Source organism: Schistocerca nitens, chromosome 9 (genome assembly GCF_023898315.1).
Source record: "Schistocerca nitens isolate TAMUIC-IGC-003100 chromosome 9, iqSchNite1.1, whole genome shotgun sequence".
Taxonomy (NCBI): Eukaryota; Metazoa; Arthropoda; class Insecta; order Orthoptera; family Acrididae; genus Schistocerca; species Schistocerca nitens.
In genome coordinates, this window is record NC_064622.1 from 5,126,678 (window position 1) to 5,148,444 (window position 21,767).

At 45.2% G+C, this 21,767-nt stretch overlaps 1 protein-coding gene across 39 annotated transcripts in view; it reads right to left on the minus strand.

The window, feature by feature from the left end:
• Positions 1–21,767, minus strand: part of LOC126203575 (mucin-2-like) — a 366,840-nt gene that overhangs the window by 66,832 nt on the left and 278,241 nt on the right. For all 39 annotated transcript variants that reach the window (XM_049937906.1, XM_049937910.1, XM_049937908.1 and 36 more), the window contains one exon: positions 14,230–14,407. In XM_049937906.1, coding sequence (XP_049793863.1) covers positions 14,230–14,407 — 178 coding nt within the window. The remainder of the gene's footprint in view (positions 1–14,229; positions 14,408–21,767) is intronic.

The window sequence follows — 21,767 nt, forward strand, 5'->3', positions numbered from 1 at the left end:
TCCTTCTAGTGGCGATACATACGATGCGTAATTGGGAAAATACACTGATGTAAGTGACTTTCACAAAGGATATGTTGTTATGGCCCAGCACCTGGGAACGAGCATCTCGGAAATGGAGAAGCTGGTACACTCTTCACGCGCTACTGTCGTGAACATCTGTGAAAATCAGTTGAAGGACGCCGAAAGAGTTAGTAAGCGGAAAGGTGTTGGACGTCTGCACCTCGTCACAGAACGCTGAAGTCGAAGGCTTGTCCGCTCTGTAAAGCAGGGTAGGCGGCTATGTGTGACAGGTCTGACAAGAGCCTACAGTGCTGGTGCACGCACAGGTATTTTGAGGCACGCCGTTCAGCGTATTTCATGGATCACAGGGCTCTACAGGAGGTGAGCACCACTCATTCCCATGTTGATCCAACGACTTCGTCAGTTACGACTGCAGTGGGCATGAGACGATCGAGTTTGGATCGTGGTCCAATGAAACGCGTCACATGGTCGGGGGATTCTTTTTCTTTTTTTTACATCTGATCGATGGCCGTGTCCAGATGCGCAGCTGCTCGAAACATGCCCTGTGCCACGGGTGTAGGCTGCTGGAGGCAGTGCAGTGTTATATTGTGGGTGATATTCTCCTGGGTTTCCAAGGAACCTGTGCTAGTATGTCAAGGCACAATATCAGCTGTAGATTACGTGAACATTATTGCTGACCACCTGAATGCATTTATGCTTGGTGTCTTCCCTGATGGTGGCAGCATTTTCGAGCAGGATAAGTATCCATATTGTAAGGCCCCAGTCATGCTACACTCGTTTCAGGAGCACGATAGCGAATTCATGTTGATGTCTTGGCCATGTAATGCGCCTGGCCTCAACCCGATGGGACACATCTGGAAAGCCATTTGGCACCAGCTCCGCGCTCACAAACCACCGGCCTGTGCTTCGCAGTATCTGTGTGGTGTTCGCAGAGACATCTGTTGCCATATACCTCTAGAAACGTACCGTGGACTTGTCGAGTCCATACCACGCAGAATCGCTGCTGCATTGCGTTCCAAAATAGGCCCAAAACACTATTAGGCAAGTGGTCACAATGTTTTGGCTTAACAGTGTATATTATTCAAGCTTAGTCCACCCTCTTAGCTGAGTGGTCAGTACGTCTGAGTGCCATTTAATGGGCCCAGGTTCGATTCCCGTTCTGGGACTGGGTGTTGTGTTGTCCCCATCATCATTTCATCATCATCGACACGCAAGTCACCCAGTGCTGCGTCAACTAAAGAGAGTTGCAACCCGACAGCTGAACTTCCACAGGTGGGGCCTCCCGGCCATCAATGCCATCATTTCATTTCACTTCATTTCAAGCAAATGTTCAGTACGGGTATTTTTTCAAATGATTCCTCACTTATGTGTCTTGTGAACGTGCTGGACACAATAATTCATTATGCAGTACTGATCCTCCAGCAACTTGTGGCTTTGTAGTCTTTAGGTATGAAAATCTTCAAACATTGATCTCACACAAATGCATTTTTTACAGATCAATGAGTTTCATAGGTTGCAGAGCAGACATATCTCCGTATTTTGAAATTGTAATACTCAGCTTTAATTATTCAGGAAGGCCACTTCGCTCGTGAACCTTGTGAAGCCCTGATCTCTGCTGATTTCATACTGCTGTCAGAACGATGCTGTTATTTTGAACGTGTGGTTTGGAGCTTGTGCCACACTATGTCGATGGTCTTTAGAATGTCTAGATACAGGAACAGTGTTGTTGTGGAGATGCCACTGGTTCTTTATAATGTATTTTTCGTAATGTTCTGAATCAGTGCAGCAGCACACATCTTTGATTTTCCAAATCTGTGTTTACTAAATATTTCGCTTGCTGTTGAGCTTCTCTGTTTTGATAAATATTTCAGTTTATCATTACGCTTTGCAATCTTTCTTTTCCTTACTGTAAATGTATAACTGTACTACTAGTACGAGATAAATAGGCGAACGTCAATATTTACAGTACAGCAATGAGTGTCATACCTTATGAACCAGAAAGAGTAGGATATAAGGTAATGGCTGAGAGAGAAAGAGAGGGAGAGTGAAAGGTGTCTTACGTTTAATGTGCTATGTGATCGTCATAATTTAAAAATATTGTGTCATATATTTTAAAATATACTGTGCAAGTTTTATGGGCGCACTCCCCCAGGCCCTTGGACTTAAGTGGGCCATATTCCACATACAAACTCCTCATAACAAGAGAATCAACACAGACATGCGTGTTTTTTAAGCACCAGTCATGTAGGCTGCTCTGCTTGACAGGTGTGTTGTGTGGGAATACTCCAAAGCTGCCTTATCAACATGATTTGAAAGACAATATACACATCAGGGGCAAGAAACAGGTTACCAGCCCCTGACCTATAGGCTACCCAGCACAGCAGGTTTGTTGTGTTGGAGACCTGCTTTGCATGGCAGCCTACATGTCATGGGAAAAAAAAACGACGTCCAAGCCCTTGGCACACAGGAGGTGCTGTGCAGTGCAAGAGGCATGTTATTATTGTAGTACCAGCCTGTTTCATCAACCTCTTCTGCAGGGGCTACCATCTCATGCGGATGGGCATGCGTGGGAAAAGGTTGAGATGGATAGATGAGGACAGGGAGAGAGAGAGAGAGAGAGGGAGAGAGGGCAGGGCAGGACAGATGAATAGGAACAGAGGGGCAAGACATGATGGAGAGGGACATATGGGGCAGGAGGAGATGGATAAGGAGAGAGGGTACAGGAGGGGATGGATAGGGAGACAGGACAAAGGAGGGGAGATAATGAGAGAGGGGGAGGAGATAGATAAAGAGACAGAAGGTGGAGGAGATGGACAGAAAGAGGGGAGGGAAGAGGAGATGGGCTAAGAGGTGGGAGGAGTAGATGAGAGGGGGGGGGGAGGAGATGGACTAAGAGGTGTGTGCATTGCATGTGTGTGGAGGAGAATCCGCTGGGAAAAGGTTATTATACTATAAAAATGTATGGATATATGGTACAAATCTCATCCTGACCCACTGGATGGATTTCAGTCAAGCTTGGTAGACACACTACTTACGATGGGGGTAAGAACCACAAACCTCCCAAAGGCGTAGGGGTGTGGGTGGAAAAGTAGCAAAGCTCACTACGCGCCAATACCCTGACTATATTGCTCCAGTATTTGAGAATGAGAGCACTTAGTAACTTGCAATAAACTTTACACATAATTTACCAAAAATTTTCTCGCTCACACTCCACACAAAATGATGAAAGAAAAAAGTTTCTCTCTTACTGCATTTTCGCTGTTCATCTACGAGTAATTGAAGTGCCACTTCAGGGATGACGTTTCAATTGATTTCTTCTGTACTACTACCTGTATTCGCAATACATTTTGCAGACAGTATTCACATAGACCACTGAATGTAAATGCAATATTATAGCATTGTACGGCAAATAGTTTGGGAGATTCTTGAAAAACTGAGATTTGTGAAAAACTTAGATTTGTGAAAAACTGAAGCTTCATGCATGATATTTTAATTGATTTCTTTTGTACTGCTAATTCTATTCGCAATACACCTCTCAACAGAGAGTATCCACATGCACCAATTCACCTCCAAGATAATATAATATCATTGTTCGACACATAGTTCAGGAGTTATAACGATACAAACATCGAGCCACGAAAAAATGAAACTACAGGGCAAAATTCGCTAGAGATACAGATGAAATATGTGTACAAGTATTTGTGTGAAATGTGTTAAATATAAGTGAAATACGTGTGACATGTGCAGTGATGTGTGAAGTAAGAGGTGAAAACCTCCTGCTAAACCCCTGGATAATATCTGGGAGTATGCGTGCGGAACGATTTGAAGTGGAATGATCACATAAAATTAATTGTTGGTAACGCGGGTACCAGGTTGAGATTCATTGGGAGAATCATTAGAAAATGTAGTCCATCAACAAAGGAGGTGGCTTACGAAACACTCGTTCGACCTATCCTTGAGGATTGCTCATCAGTGTGGGATCCGCACCAGATCGTGTTGACGGAGGAGATAGAGAAGATCCAAAGAAGAGCGGCGCGTTTCGTCACAGGGTTATTTGGTAAACGTGATAGCGTTACGGAGATGTTTAGCAAACTCAAGTGGCAGACTCTGCAAGAGAGGCGCTCTGCATCGCGGTGTAGCTTGCTCGCCAGGTTTCGTGAGGGTGCGTTTCTGGATGAGGTATCGAATATATTGCTTCCCCCTACTTATACCTCCCGAGGAGATCACGAATGTAAAATTAGAGAGATTCGAGCGCGCACGGAGGCTTTCAGACAGTCGTTCTTCCCGCGAACAATACGCGACTGGAACAGAAAAGGGAGGCAATGACAGTGCCACGTAAATTGCCCTCCGCCACACACCGTTGGGTGGCTTGCGGAGTATAGATGTAGATGTAGATCGATATCAACCAAAGTTGGTACACGTATATTTACTATGTGGAAAGAAATACTGTGGGGATAGGAACCATCAATCTCCTATAGGTGTGAAGGTGATAGCGTGTTGATCGAGAGAGAAGGAGGATGAGAAGGAGACGAACAGGGGGCAGAGTGAGGGGGGAGGAAGAGCTGGACAGAGAGATTGGGAAGAGGAGGAGATGTGTAGAGATAGGAGGAAGGAGAGGATGGACAGAGAAAGGAAAGACGAGGAGAGTGCACGGAGAGAGGGGCAATAAGATATGGACAGAAAGAGGGGGTTATAGGATAATGACAAAGAGAGAGGGAGATTTGAGTAAGCACACAGCAGCACAAAGCCGGGTACTCATCTGGTATTATTTTATATTGAAATACTCGTGCCTTTGCGTGCATCATTAATGCAGCTGGCTTTCAGCCACTCACGGTTCTCTACCATTGGCGGAAGATGTAAAAGGAATGATATATATGAATCAGATTGTCAAATGGCGAAATGTGTTTACTTTTGGAACTTTCCATGTGTCAGTGGGTTCAGGTTGATGGGTGAGCTCATACCAAAGTCTATTTCATTAATTCAGGTGACTGTTGCCACGAGAGTTTGTGTTTACATTAAACAAATTTCTAAATTATTTAATTTCTTTCAAAATATTAATTTATCTTACTTAAACTGCGTTGGGAGTTATGGGATAGTATAGTGAACTGTACACTAATGTGGCAGATCGTTACAATTCAATAACGACTGCCTTAAATTTAAGTTTCGAGTTGCATGTTATCACCAAAATTTTGGCGACATGGCAAATATTATATACATTGCTGCTCATGAAAACTGCAGATAAACTATTTGATATGAAGTGCGCTAAAACCTTAGGTATGCAAATGATCAGCATTTCGGTGCAATTCCACAAAATAGGTGGAGTAACGTCATCTACATATGGCTCTGAGCACTATGGGACTTAACTTCTGAGGTCATCAGTCACTTAGAACGATTTAAACCTAACTAACCTAAGGACATAACACACACCCATGCCCGAGGCATGATTCGAACCTGCGACCGTAGAGGTCGCGCGGTTCCAGACTGAAGCGCCTAGAAAGGCTCGGCCACACAGGCCGGCTAACGTCATCTACATTCTGTGTATAAAGAAAGATTATGTAATACGTTTCTCATTCAGAAACAGCATATGAATGTTAGTTATTTGCCAGGAAATTGTGTCGTGCCTGGTTTAAGAGAGAAAACATCTACCACCACTTGGAATTCGACAGTGGTGTGGCCTATCCAGAAATAATGCCCGTCACATTGCGGCTAGCATAGGGCACGACTATGGTACAAGTATGAAATTGGTGGGTTGAGGAAGGAAAAACCAACTGATACAAAATCTCAACGGCCCCAATCAACTAGCAGCCAAGAGGATAAACATGTTTGTTCGACCAAGCAGGATCGAGCAGCGACATCATGTAGCTTGAGGCAATTAACAGAATAGCTTGCAGCAAGACATACTACCATGCAGTCGACTCAACGACGTTTAGAGCCCAACGGACTATCAGTGCATTCACAGTGACACATACAGAGAGAGAATTGTACACATAGACGACTCGCTGTTCTTAATACATAATCGCAAAGAACGATTCCATTTGTATAGGTTCCATCATCATCATCATAATCACCATACTGAGATGATGGAATGGGGTGCCACTGGGTACACAAAACCATCATCTTTGCCTCACATAACCGGTAATTTGGAGAGCAGCCGTTACGTTTCTGAGGTGTTAAGGGCTGTCCCCTTTTTTCAAGGCCTCTGAGAGTCATGTTTCAGCGAGATAACACAACACCGCTTATCGTCCATGCTGGCCCAACCGACATCGGTAAGAAGGTGTGCTAGTGTAATCCTGGCCAGCATCCTCTCCAGCCCTCTTATCAACTGAAAGCATGTGGTCATGCATTGCGGAAGGACTGGCACACCTCAATTCCCCAACTACGGCACTGCAATTGATGAACTTTTAACAGCGATATATTTTGCCTATTATCTGATGTTACTGCCGCCATAATTTAATATAGATTAGATTTTGTATACTTTGATTAACTGTTAATATTTATGCAACATGTACCTAATCATTTGTTTCATTGCAAATATGTGCCTAACAAATTATTTTCGTTATTAATGTTTGTAAATAACTGATCTGTTCCTGAGAGAATGATTTTCTAATAAATTCCTGAACGTGGGTCTTCAACCAGAGAAGTAGGAAATGTACTAACTCCTATAGTTTGGCGCCTTTGTCTTGCCTTGGCGGCCAGTGGCAGTCAGTCGTACATGGACATCGGTGCAGTCCGGCCGACGGCTGCTGAGCACAACAGGCCAACAATTTTGTGCAGTAAAGTATTGCATGAAAACGTTGATCTGTTACATTTTCAGTAGAAAGTGGTCTCAAGTATGTTATTGCCTCACGTGCAAGATTTTATCGAGACTAAATCTATATCGAAACTGGTCGCACAACAATTCCAGCATGCATTGTGGCCAAGGAACGCAACAAGGCGAGCAGCAGGTACACGTTTAATATGGTATTTTAAAGTACCATAATGTGTTAACTGCTCACTGCTTATACGTTATTTCTCGAAATAATGTTGTTAATCGAAGATGACGATGATGTTTGGTTTGTGGGCGCCCGTAGAAATTCCCAACCTTTGCTCAGCCCAGTCTCGCCAGTTTCATGAATGATGATGAAATAATGAGGACAACACAAACAGCCAGTCATCTCGAGGTAGGTGAAAATCCCTGACCCCGCCGGGAATCGAACCCGGGACCCCGAGCTCGGGAAGCGAGAACGCGACTTTGAGACCACGAGCTGCGGACGTTAATGGAAGAGTAATTATAGGCAACACAAACGTTTGTGCAGTAATGCTAATATGATGTAACAGAAGTATAAATGAAATGCCTTCAGCATAGAGAATAAGTGATTATTTAGTTTTTACTGTTAACTGATGTATTTTATACTGAAAAATAACTAAATGACTCGTAGATCAAAGAAAAACAAAGTTTTACTGATTTATTGTAATCCTCGGTTTGCCGTAGTTCACTGTTAATTTTACTTTTAGGATCTTGCAAGATTTACAAAAAACAACACATTTACAGTTATTCTAATTTCTTTTTGAATATTTCAGTAACGTGGTATGCAAAAATAGAAAAACACAATTGCGCTTGCTTACTTCATTGTTTTTTGTTCTGGGTCTAGTTGTCTTGATATTAACTATTTATTGCGCAGAGCTAATGAGTCTACAGTGTTAGGAAAGAGAAACTAGCTGACGCGATTGTGTAGGCGCGGCATGGCAAACGAAAGCTAAAATCTCGTTGACAAAAATAAGAAAGGTACCCGTGTTACATTTGGCTTCCTGATGAAACATTAAATTTTAAATTAAAATTTAAAAAAATCAAAGTAAAAATTCAGTGCGTTCGGTTACAGGGTGTCCACCAAAGGCCTTCCCCGTTTTAAAATAACAAGGAAACAAAGATCGATAGGAGAATGCAACAAACTGCACATTTATCGTGAAAGCTGTAAGAATTCCATACAGAAGTTAAAAACTGTAGTACAAGAACTGCTAACAGATGGCTCTGTAAGCGGTAGAGATTGTGTCAGCACGCACTAACAAACTCGCCTTCTGCGAACAGTCTTTGCAGTCACATCACAGTCTTTTCAAGATGTCCCACACTCGTAGCAGGGAGTAGCGCAAACAAGTAGAGACATTTTATCATCACGCCTTGTAGCGTTTCGACCGTGAAGACGATTCGAGTTCGTCCAGAGTGGTGGGACAGATCCAGTAGACAGTATCTTTCAATGTGGCCGACAGTAAATAGTCACAAATGGTCAGATCGGACGATAATGGAGGTCAGTCCATGCTTCCTCGAGTAAATTTGGGAAAACCCAACGCAGTGACTCTGTTCCCGAAATATCCACCAAGAAACCGAAACACCTATTCGCTACGTTGTGATCGGGCCCCATCTTGCATGAACACTTGCTGTATGGCGACGAACTGTTCCAAAACTGCAATCTAACGGCCACTGTTTATCGATTCTCGCGTGAATAACAGGACCGACAACGCGTGTGCTGCTTAGTCCAGCCCGTCAGTAACTTTGACAGAAAGCAGTGATTTCGCTATACATAAATGGGCATCTTAGGAGCCCCAAAATCGCCAGTTTTGTTTATTCACGAATCTGTTTATGTTGAAGTCTGCTTCATTTGTGAACCACTTGCAACCAACATCAAATCCCTCCTTACCAATCGCTGTGAGAATCTGTTTTGCAAAGTGAGCCCTTTGCGCACAGCGGCCACGGGAATGAACTGGCGGCTTTTTATTTTGAATGGCGATGCTTGTACACTGTTTCCTTATATTGCGAGTCCACCCCTGGTAGCTGAAAGGTCAGGCCGACGGAATGTCAATCCTAAGGGCCCGGGTTCGATTCCCGGCTGTGTCGGAGATTTTTCTCTGCTCAGGGTCTGGGTGTTGTGTTTTCTTTATCATCATCATTTCATCCCCATCGACACACAAGTCGCCGAAGTGGCCTCAACTCTAAAGACAGTCATCGGCCACACTGTCCGTTAGAATCTGGCAAAGATTTGCGAATGGTTTTCTCTGTGGGTCCCACTGGCATATTAAACGACTGCGCCATGTTGCCGTAATACTGTTTTCTAACCCATGAGAACCCAGTACCAGAAACACATGTTGATCAACTGAATACGTAATTCTTCCTTCGGTCGCTAGCGTCCTTTCACATTTCAACGGTGGAGCTTATCGCTCCGGGCTTCGGAGTGCAAGTTAAAGGCACTACGTATTGCGATTACAGCTCCATCTGTCAGTAACCTTTGTAACTACAGTTTTGAACTCCTGTATAATTTTTTTTTCTTTTGCTACAAACGTACCGTTTGTTACATTCTGCTATCGAGCTTTGTTTTCATCATACACTCCTGGAAATGGAAAAAAGAACACATTGACACCGGTGTGTCAGACCCACCATACTTGCTCCGGACACTGCGAGAGGGCTGTACAACCAATGATCACACGCACGGCACAGCGGACACACCAGGAACCGCGGTGTTGGCCGTCGAATGGCGCTAGCTGCGCAGCATTTGTGCACCGCCGCCGTCAGTGTCAGCCAGTTTGCCGTGGCATACGGAGCTCCATCGCAGTCTTTAACACTGGTAGCATGCCGCGACAGCGTGGACGTGAACCGTATGTGCAGTTGACGGACTTTGAGCGAGGGCGTATAGTGGACATGCGGGAGGCCGGGTGGACGTACCGCCGAATTGCTCAACACGTGGGGCGTGAGGTCTCCACAGTACATCGATGTTGTCGCCAGTGGTCGGCGGAAGGTGCACGTGCCCGTCGACCTGGGACCGGACCGCAGCGACGCACGGATGCACGCCAAGACCGTAGGATCCTACGCAGTGCCGTAGGGGACCGCACCGCCACTTCCCAGCAAATTAGGGACACTGTTGCTCCTGGGGTATCGGCGAGGACCATTCGCAACCGTCTCCATGAAGCTGGGCTACGGTCCCGCACACCGTTAGGCCGTCTTCCGCTCACGCCCCAACATCGTGCAGCCCGCCTCCAGTGGTGTCGCGACAGGCGTGAATGGAGGGACGAATGGAGACGTGTCGTCTTCAGCGATGAGAATCGCTTCTGCCTTGGTGCCAGTGATGGTCGTATGCGTGTTTGGCGCCGTGCAGGTGAGCGCCACAATCAGGACTGCATACGACCGAGGCACACAGGGCCAACACCCGGCATCATGGTGTGGGGAGCGATCTCCTACACTGGCCGTACACCACTGGTGATCGTCGAGGGGACACTGAATAGTGCACGGTACATCCAAACCGTCATCGAACCCATCGTCTGGCGCTGCAGTCCGGAACCGCGGGACTGCTACGGTCGCAGGTTCGAATCCTGCCTCGGGCATGGGTGTGTGTGTGATGTCCTTAGGTTAGTTAGGTTTAAGTAGTTCTAAGTTCTAGGGGACTTATGACCTAGGATGTTGAGTCCCATAGTGCTCAGAGCCATTTGAACCATTTGAACCCATCGTTCTACCACTCCTAGACCGGCAAGGGAACTTGCTGTTCCAACAGGACAATGCACGTCCGCATGTATCCCGTGCCACCCAACGTGCTCTAGAAGGTGTAAGTCAACTACCCTGGCCAGCAAGATCTCCGGATCTGTCCCCCATTGAGCATGTTTGGGACTGGATGAAGCGTCGTCTCACGCGGTCTGCACGTCCAGCACGAACGCTGGTCCAACTGAGGCGCCAGGTGGAAATGGCATGGCAAGCCGTTCCACAGGACTACATCCAGCATCTCCACGATCGTCTCCATGGGAGAATAGCAGCCTGCATTGCTGCGAAAGGTGGATATACACTGTACTAGTGCCGACATTGTGCATGCTCTGTTGCCTGTGTCTATGTGCCTGTGGTTCTGTCAGTGTGATCATGTGATGTATCTGACCCCAGGAATGTGTCAATAAAGTTTCCCCTTCCTGGGACAATGAATTCACGGTGTTCTTATTTCAATTTCCAGGAGTGTATATATTATTTCTCAAGTCAACATCTCCTTTTCTCAATACATAGTAATCGTACAAGGATGCACGAGGTATCGTTAGAAAGGTATTTTAACAGTTTTCTGTCACTGAATACCGGTTTTGCGCCAAAATTTTCTATTTGTGGCAAAAGGCCATCATAGACGCCGAGCTTCGTGCCTGTAATTTACGAAGCTAACTTATTCAGCACGAATAGCAGCCTCGCTTTTCATATTATCTTATTATAAATACCATTTTATTCCTTTTAGAGTAATTATTAATTGCATGATTTTTATACAGCATCGTCATATTTAACAACCATAAACATTGCGATAGCCATTATCTCTGTTTCTCGTACAAGTTGACTTTTCTAAACGAATTTACTTTCCGAAGCGACAAACATCCTGCGGAATTTTTACATTTATTACATCCGTCTGGATTACCACCACACAAACTTATACTAGAAAAACACTTGTCATGGTGATTAGCAATCTGAATGCTAGACAGGGCTTAGTCAATGAAGCACACATGGTTGTAACAAAACTAAATGAATTCACAATTAATGCATGGCTGGTTGACAGCAAGAAAACTGTTGCAATATCACGGGTGAACTTAACACCATCGTAGACAAGCACGCCTTCTCAATTGACAAGAAAATTGCCTTTAAAAATGCATTTGCGGTCACTGTAAACGAGTCACAGGGACAAACGCTTCAAACAACAGGATTGTACTTACCAAATTCAGTCTTTACTCATGAATAATGGTATGTAGTCTTTTCATGGGTAAATAAACCAACTAACAGTTTTGTATGTCTTGAAGATTCAAAATGGTTCAAATGGCTCTGAGCACTATGGGACTCAACTGCTGTGGTCATAAGTCCCCTAGAACTTAGAACTACTTAAACCTAACTAACCTAAGGACAGCACACAACACCCAGTCATCACGAGGCAGAGAAAATCCTTGACCCCGCCGGGAATCGAACCCGGGAACCCGGGCGTGGGAAGCGAGAACGCTACCGCACGGCCACGAGATGCGGGCTGTCTTGAAGAAAATGGAAAACAAAAAGTACACAAAGATTACATTTTTATATCAAATATTATGTACATGGAGGTATTGTAACGCACCGTAAAGAATTTTGGTCAGAATTATGTACATGGAATTGTATATTCAAGGACGCATCTAAAATTCATTATTATTATTTCACGTCGTTTGGTTCATTTTTCAGGGCGATTTCTCTTCATTCGCACAACTACCGTTATTGCAATGACTACACTTATTCCAAATAATGTCACTATTTAAAACTATAAAAGCGTGCAAGTTTTGCACTGTTGCCCTTGTGAATTTAATTTTAAAAGTAGGGCGTTCTTTGTTGTACACATACATATTCTGGCACAGGGCTGACACAGCATGGAATGGCGCACATGCATCTGTAAGCCGAGCAGTATGATCAACTGGGTTAGAAATGGGGCTGCTGCCTGAAGGGGCAGATCTGTGTATGTACTAAATTTTTCAACCTGTAAATTCACAAATTACCTACAAATTTAATCATGTATTCTCCCTGCTATACTGTATACCCTTTCTGTCTTGCTGTTGCAGTTTTAATGACCAACAATGTATAAACGGTTTTAAGAGGAGGTCTGATTACCATAGCACTGCGCTTTGGCCTGTGTTTCCAGCAGTTTTTTTTTTTTTGGTCATCAGTCTACTGACTGGTTTGATGCGGCCCGCCACCAATTCCTTTCCTGTGCTAACCTCTTCATCTGAGAGTAGCACTTGCAACCTACGTCCTCAATTATTTGCTTGACGTATTCCAATCTCTGTCTTCCTCTACAGTTTTTGCCCTCTACAGCTCCCTCTAGTACCATGGAAGTCATTCCCTCATGTCTTAGCAGATGTCCTATCATCCTGTCCCTTCTCCTTATCAGTGTTTTCCACACATTTCTTTCCTCTCCGATTCTGCGTAGAACCTCCTCATTCCTTACCTTATCAGTCCACCTAATTTTCAACATTCGTCTATAGCACCACATCTCAAATGCTTCGATTCTCTTCTGTTCCGGTTTTCCCACAGTCCATGTTTCACTACCATACAATGCTGTACTCCAGACGTACATCCTCAGAAATTTCTTCCTCAAATTAAGGCCGGTATTTGATGTTAGTAGACTTCTCTTGGCCAGAAAAGCCTTTTTTGCCATAGCGAGTCTGCTTTTGATGTCCTCCTTGCTCTGTCCGTCATTGGTTATTTTACTGCCTAGGTAGCAGAATTCCTTAACTTGATTGACTTCGTGACCATCAATCCTGATGTTAAGTTTCTCGCTGTTCTCATTTCTACTACTTCTCATTACCTTCGTCTTTCTCCGATTTACTCTCAAACCATACTGTGTACTCATTAGACTGTTCATTCCGTTCAGGAGATCATTTAATTCTTCTTCACTTTCACTAAGGATAGCAATGTCATCAGGGAATCGTATCATTGATATCTTTTCACCTTATATTTTAATTACACTCCTGAACCTTTCTTTTATTTCCATCATTGCTTCCTCGATGTACAGATTGAAGAGTATGGGCGAAAGGCTACAGCCTTGTCTTACACCCTTCTTAATACGAGGACTTCGTTCTTGATCGTCCACTCTTATTATTCCCTCTTGGTGGTTGTACATATTGTATATGACCCGTCTCTCCCTATAGCTTACCCCTACTTTTTTCAGAATCTCGAACAGCTTGCACCATTTTATATTGTCGAACGCTTTTTCCAGGTCGACAAATCCTATGAAAGTGTCTTGATTTTTCTTTAGCCTTGCTTCTCTTATTAGCCGTAACGTCAGAATTGCCTCTCTCGTCCCTTTACTTTTTCTAAAGCCAAACTGATCGTCACCTAGCGCATTCTCAATTTTATTTTCCATTCTTCTGTATATTATTCTTGTAAGCAGCTTCGATGCATGAGCTGTTAAGCTGATTGTGCGATAATTCTCGCACTTGTCAGCTCTTGCCGTCTTCGGAATTGTGTGGATGATGCTTTTCCGAAAGTCAGATGGTATATCGCCAGACTCATATATTCTACACACCAACGTGAATAGTGGTTTTGCTGCCACTTCCCCCAAAGATTTTAGAAATTCTGATGGAATGTTATCTATCCCTTCTGCCTTATTTGACCGTAAGTCCTCCAAAGCTCTTTTAAATTCCGATTCTAATCAAATGTACAGATGTGTGATTCTGAAGCCCTGAACTTGTGCGTGGGCGCCCGCTGCCTCTCACCAGTGTGGCTGGTCCTTCGTGTGACGTAGCCGCCGCCGCCGCTGCTGCTGCTGCTGCTGCTGCTGCTCTGGTCCAGACTCGCAGGAGACGGACAGCGAGATGAAGAGAGTGGTGACGCTCTCGTAGTCCAGGTCGGCCACGTTCATCTCGCCTGTCGCCTCGTCCAGTTGCACCCAGCCTGCAACCAGAGTGGCCGATGCACTCAGCTTACTGCAAGCGACAGTGACATGCTTACTAAGTTCACTGGCATAAAGTATTAGTCACCCCATCAGAAAAGCACACGTGTCACTTCGGAGCGCTGTAGTTCGTGTGGAAACAGATACCTGGCAGTCGCGTGGCATCCATCCTACGCTGACGTACGTCACGGCTGTTGCAGGGGACCGGTCATTGCAACAATGGTAATTTATTTCGTAAGCCAACTCGCGACCTGCTCGTCATTTGATAAAGAGACAGCTGAAAGTACAAGCATGGTCAAAAGCGTGGGGTTAAAAAAATGGCTCTGAGCACTATGGGACTTAACTTCTGAGGTCATCAGTCCCCTAGAACTTAGAGCTACTTAAACCTAACTAACCTAAGGACATCACACACATCCATGCGCGATGCAGGATTCGAACCTGCATCCGTAGCGGTCTCTCGGTTCCAGACTGTAGCGCCTAGAACCGTTCGGCCACTCCGGCCGGCTAAAAGTGTGGGGAATTCTGCGTTTAATCGTCGTGTAAAATGCACTCCGAGACAAAAAAAAGACGCGCCACAAAGAAATTATTCGAATGTGACGGAAATCAGTAGATGTGCTGTACCTGTACAGGCGAACGAATGATTATAATTTCAGAAAAATTGGATGATTTACTCCAGAGAAAGAGCTTCACACACTGAGGAAATCAATAATTCGTCGGACCACCTGTGGCCCTTACGCAAGCAGTTATTAGGCCTGCCATTGATTGATGGTGTTGTGGCTGTTCTCCCGAGGGATATCGTACCAAATCTTTCTCACTAGCACTTTAGATCGTCGTGATTCAGAGCTGGTTGGAGGGGCCTGCTCATTACGCTCCAGATGTTCTCAATTGTTGGATATCTGGCGAGCTTCCTGAGAAAGGTAGGGTTTGGCAAGTATAAAGACAAGTAGAAGAAATTTTCACCGCGCGAAATGTAAACCAGGGATAGCTTGCCACGAAGGGCAACAAAACGGTGTGAGCTCCAAGAATACTTCGGATGACAACCAAACGTGTCCTGTTTTGGAAAGCAACGTTACCCTAGACCTTCACTCCTGGTTATTAGGCCATGTGGCAGGCGACGTTCAGACTGATATCCTACCTCTGTCCAGGCGTCTCCAGACAAATCTTCGGCCTGGAATCTGATTGACTGGAACATAATTGTCTTCATTAGTAAGTCCCGCTTCCAATTGAGCCCCGATGACCAACAAAGACATATCTGGAGACGCCTCTGACAGTGGTGGGATACCAGCCTGACTGTCGCCTGCCATATGGCCCAATAACGAGGAATGGAGGTCTAGGGTAACGCTGCTTTTCAAAACAGGACCCCCTTGTTTTTCATGGGCGGCACCCTTACAGCCGTTTTGTTGCCCTTTATGGGAAGCCATCCTAAGCTTATACTCCAGTAAGTTAATGCCCGTCCGCACAGGGAGAGAGCGTTATAATTCTTTCCTTAGCGCCTGTTAAACGCTACTCTGGGCAGCGAGACCGCCGGTCCCTTTCCCAATTGAAGTATTATGGGCAGAGCCCTCCAACTGGCTGCGGACACTGAGGCTCTAATTCGCCAGTTGGACAAAATTTGTCACGATATTCCTCAGGAGGGCATCTAACAACTCCATCAATCGAGGCCAAGCCGAATAAATTGTTGTGTAAGGGCCAGATGTGGACCAACGCGTTACTGACTTGCCCCTTTTTTGAAGATATTTCTCTTGAATAAGTCATCAAATTATTCTGAAATCGTAATCATTTGTTTGTACATTACATGTACATTACATCTACCGATTACCGCCCCATCAGAATAATTCCTCCGTCGTGCGTCGTTTTTTTGGTCTTTGAGCTTATTTCGTAAGCAGCTCACAACCTGCTTATTGTCTGATAGACGGCTGAGAATGCAACGATGCTCCAAAACGGGGGAAATGCTGAATTTAAACATTGTGTGAAATACGTTGAAGAAAGCACGATATGTGTCACTTGGTACCGCTGTCAGTCTTCCAACCGGCAACTGGTCACCTACAGCGGATAGGAGATGGCCGGGCAAGAATGTGGTACGCATCAAAGATCACGTAACCTCAACGGGCGAAGATTAACCACGTATAAAATGTTAAATAATATAAAACAATGCTGTGATATATTGGACTTGGTCACGTGGTAATCAAAACAGTGCCGAATTGGGAACTTTTAAGTGGTGCATTAATGGAATTGTTACAAGCAAACGTAACGATACTGAATTTGAATTTTGACGAAGTATTTAGTAGTTTGGAAGTGCAGCATTGCTTCTGTTCAATGGCCATGGAACATGCTACGGTGAATTAGACGGGAGCTTAATTAGAAACGTTCTTGAAATAGGAGTGAGAGCAGTTTACGCAAATGACAGTCTCTTTACTCGGCGGCAGTGAGATTACTCTTTGAATGTGGCTAATTTTTCGCATTCTCTCATAGCTAAAAATTTTTCCCTTTGACGTCTCGTGATTCATCAGATATCAGTGAGCCAAGTCAGAGCTTGTTTACGATTATTAGAATCGAAATAATTACGGGAATTTCAGCAAAAGCTCCGTTTTTGCGTGGTTTCTCTCTGAGCCCGCAACTACATCACGCAGCTCTTAGGTTCCCTCAGGGTAGTCGGTTGACTGAACGTCTGCTCCCAAAAAACATGAAAGCCTGTAGGATAGGAAAACGACACACTGTGAACAGATGTGTGCTTTCCATTCGGTTTTACGGGGTAGCAGCAGTAAGATGGAGACGTGACATAATGGCAGAGACGAGCTAACACGTACGGTCGTACCCACGACTACGTCGCGAATCAAGTTTCCTCATTTTTTGGTGTATCAACGGGGTCCGTCCACCGTGTCGACAAGGAATGGTGCACCACTCACAGCCATGGATCATGGCGTCAAAACAGTGGCCACAGAAGGCCTGAGCGGCTGAGACTGGAGGCGAGTGTTACGTCTTTGTCCGGGAGAATCGGTTTCAAACCGGTCAGGAAGAGAAAACAGGCCCATTTCAACCGGTTTCCGATCGAACACTGCGAAGCAAACTGCATGCAATGGTCAAACGGATCGGGTACCCCGCAAAAAGCCATTGCTCGCAGTAGCACATAATGCTGCTCGTTTTAAACGGGACACAGAACACAGAAAGTAGACTGTAGCTGTCTGAAAGCGCCTGGTACGGCCGGACTATTCGCGATGTTTCTTTTTTTCACACGTTGCAAGGCGCAGAGTGAACCAAATCCCCCATGAGAGCGTCGAACTTGTAGATTGTGGTGGCGGGGAACGCGGTGCGCTGGCGTTTCGCGATTGTTTCTCGTACGATGACTTCGGTCCACTCAGTCAGGTTTACGTGAAGATGGAACAGGATAACGTGCCTAATTCAGCCGGTTCATGATCATATTGTAACGTATTATCCTAACAATTGCTATCAATGTGCGGGGGATGCAAAAAAATCTGGAGACATCAAAGACACAACACAATACCACGTGTAATGTTGTTTAGGAAATCCGTTGCCATTCAGAATAGCTCTCACTCATCTCGGAATGGAGAAATACAGGTCCTGTATGGTTTTGGAAGGATATCGTAAAATAGTGGCAAGTTGATGATGGAGGTGTATAGCGATCACGTATCCTTCTCTCCAACGTAGACCACAAAGGCTCAAAGACACCGGGATCTGGTGAGTGTGGTGTCCAGGCGAGATGCGACGATTCACTCTCGCGCTCACAAACCACTCCTGGATGACGCGAGCTGCCTGGACAGGGGGCCTGTCCTGCCGTTTTGCAACACAGCACCACCATTGGGCGACAAACATTGTACCACGGGATGGACTTGTTCGACCAAAATGGTTGCATAATTCTCGGCAATAATACGACATTGCAGAGTGACCACGGATCCCATGGAAGTCTGCGATACGGCGGCACAAATGATCGTCTATCCCCCGCCACGAGTTACTCTTGGAACACAAATTCTGCCAGAAGTTGTGTAGCAAGACTCATCCGAGCAAATGACTTTCTCCCATTGGTCGTTAGTCCAGGTTTCTCGGCTTGGACACCACGTTGTCCAACTTTTATGGCTCCGGCACCACGTCTTCCTATTACGTGCATTAGGACTACTGATGAATGGTTTTGGAATTCCAGCTTGTCATGCAGTTTCCCTTCTTGTTGTTCTTTTGGTGCTGACAGGGTTCGCGAGTGCGACATGCAACTCTGCCGTGATTTTTGCAGCTGTCGTCCCGCTAATTTTCGTCGCAATGCCCTTCAACGACCGTCCCTCACTGTCACTCAACACACACTTCCGTCCGCGTTGTGATTTAGCGGATGATGTTTTTCCACTTTCCCAGTGTGCTTCAGTATCGTTCCCCATGAAACATCAAACACTTGGGCTACCTTGGTTACAGAAGCTCCTACCATACGAGCACCGACAATTTGCCCACGTTCGAATTCACGTAGCTCCGACATAGCGCACTCACAACCTCACAGACCAATTATTCAAATAGTTCAAGTGGCTCTGAGCACTATGGGACTTAACACCTGAGGTCATCAGTCCCCTAGAACTTAGAACTACTTAAACCTACCTAAACTAAGCACAGCACACACATACACGCCCGAGGCAGGATTCGAACCTGCGACCGTAGCGGTCGCGCTGTTCCGGACTGAAGCGCCTAGAACCGCTCGGCCACCACGGCCGGCAGACCATCATTCTGATCACGACTGGCGCTTCGCGCAGAGGCCGTTTGTGGTCATATACAACAGCACCATCTGCGGGTTTAGATAGTAACTGCATTTATGTTGAAGCAGGTATTATTGACAATACGCTTAGCCCCAAAGTAATAAAAGCTCTCCATGCATAAGATGACATTCCGTATGCTATGTGGTCACTTTTAACCGCTATAACATTACCCCCTACTATCTCCTGAGAAGTGGAACAACTACTTACTAGCTACTGTCTCAACCGCAAAACGTAATGCTACCATAAGGCAACGCAAAGGTGTTCCAGCGGGTTCAGGTCGAGACTGAGTGGACAAGTCTGAGACGATCCGCAGTCGCATCATAGAGTGTTGCCACAGTCTAATACACGGAACTGCAGCACGTTGGTGCAAAAGTTGTTACCGTTTGACAGCTAGAGCGACAAGAACACTCCAAGAGGTGAGAAAGCAGATACTCACATTGTATTATATTGTATTGTATTGAACTGGCGACCTAGAAACGACGGAGAGGCTTCGTCCCCGCAGTAGCCCTCAGCGGTGCACAACCCCACAACAGGCTACAGCAGTCCACTCACCCCACCGCCGCCTCACAGCGAACTCAGGGTTATTGTACGATTCGGCCTCCATTGCCCTCCCCCCCTTCCCCAGGAACGTCTCACATCAGGCGAGTGTAGCCCCAAATGTTTGCGTGGTTCAAATGGTGCAAATGGCTCTGAGCACTATGCGACTTAACTTCTGAGGTCATCAGTCGCCTAGAACTTAGAACTAATGAAACCTAACTAACCTAAGGACATCACATACATCCATGCCCGAGGCAGGATTCGAACCTGCGACCGTAGCGGTCGCTCGTTTCCAGACTGTAGCGCCTAGAACCGCACGGCCACTCCGGCCGGCGTTTGCGTGGTAGTAGAGTAATGGTGGTGTACGTGTACGCGGAGACAGAAATCGCCGACATAGTGTAACTGAGGTGGAATAAGGGGAACCAGCCAGCATTTTCCGAGGCAGATGGGAAACCGCCTTGAAAACCAGTCACAGACCGGTCGGCACACTACACCTCGACACTAATCCGCCGGGCGGATTCGTGTCGAGGACCGGCTCGCCTTCCCACTCGGAAAGCAGTGCGTTAGACTGCACGGTCAACCGGGACGGCTAGATACTCACATACTACATAACGATATTGTTCGTGTTTAATTATTTTGCTGCTTAATTACCGAAATAGTTTGTGTGTTTTTGAGTTCCAAGCAAAAGTTAATTTGCAAGAGTCACGAACTGCCGTCAAATGAATGTAAAAACAGCCGAATCTCGCTGATTCAGTGACCCAAGCTACAACTTTGTCAACAAAAATACTTTCGAATATTGCAACTAACTGCGCTGAAAACAAACACATATTTCATGCATGAGGTGCATATATTTCTGTTTTTTTTTTTGTTCTTATTTACGCTAGACACTTTGCTCGATACATAAAACTTCTTAGTATTGTCTAATGATTCGCCCATTCTTCCACATCACTCAAATTTCTAATACACGAATATTTTTGTAAATGTAATTATTTTTTGTTCGAAAACGAATTATGTTGAAGATTCTTGTCGTTTGTGACTCAGATGTAGCAACCAATGTGGATTTGGTTTCATCGGTTTTGGGAACAGTTTATTTGCTTTTGACGTTTTTTTATGACGCCTATGTGCATTTCCTTTCAGTTACAGATGTTTCGGCAGATTCGATACGTTAAATATTGCGGGTATTACATTCTGTACAAGTTTCCTACGTTCCACGTTCACGGATTTGGCAGCAAGTATACCGAACAAAACTTTGCGTTGTTGGTTAGATATACGGCGTCTTACTGCGAAACATCAGGTCTTCTGGTGTTTACTAGCAATTTTTAATTTTAAAGGAAAACGACTGTCTTTAGTACATGTCTGTACCTAAGAAGAAAATTACAGCCGCGCGGCCTCAGGCCAGTTGAAGCAGATGCTGTTCGTGTTCGTGATTATTTTGACAGTTGTGACTATGACTACCAGTGCAGACAATGCAGTCCTGGCATTGACTTTGGCGCAGGGTTTAAATGAAAACGAGACACTGGCCCAGGGAATGGCTTAAAATGAGAGAGAGACTTGCCCATGAAAGTATGCTAAAGTAAACATTACTCGCAGAACACGATGATTACATCAACGTTCTTCGTATGGGCAATGAAACTCTTAGAAACGTGTTAAGACTGTCGTTAAAGGGCAAACTTGTGTTGTTGCTACGTATGGGTCGAACAAATCGTACACGTACCAAGAAAGTTTGTCAATTTAATCTTACTTTTGAAGCAGGCGCTTTTCGTATATGACGTACTTTGGCAGTAGTGGGAACAGCTACAAATGCAGATGAAGCATTTCTATAGACTCTGGCACTGTGTTTAAAGAAGAACAGTAAGAAAGAAACAAGACGCTTGGCCAGGGAACTGTTTAAAATGAGAGAGAAATACACACATCAAAACCTGTTATTGGAAATGTTACACTCAGAAGCTGATGATTCATCAACTTTCAGCAGTTGGGCAGTGAAATGTCTACCTTCGGCCTCACAACGAAGAAGACGACGCAAGTGTCCCAAAATCTAGTCACTTGTTCTTGGTCCTCTATTGACAGTTCATTAAAA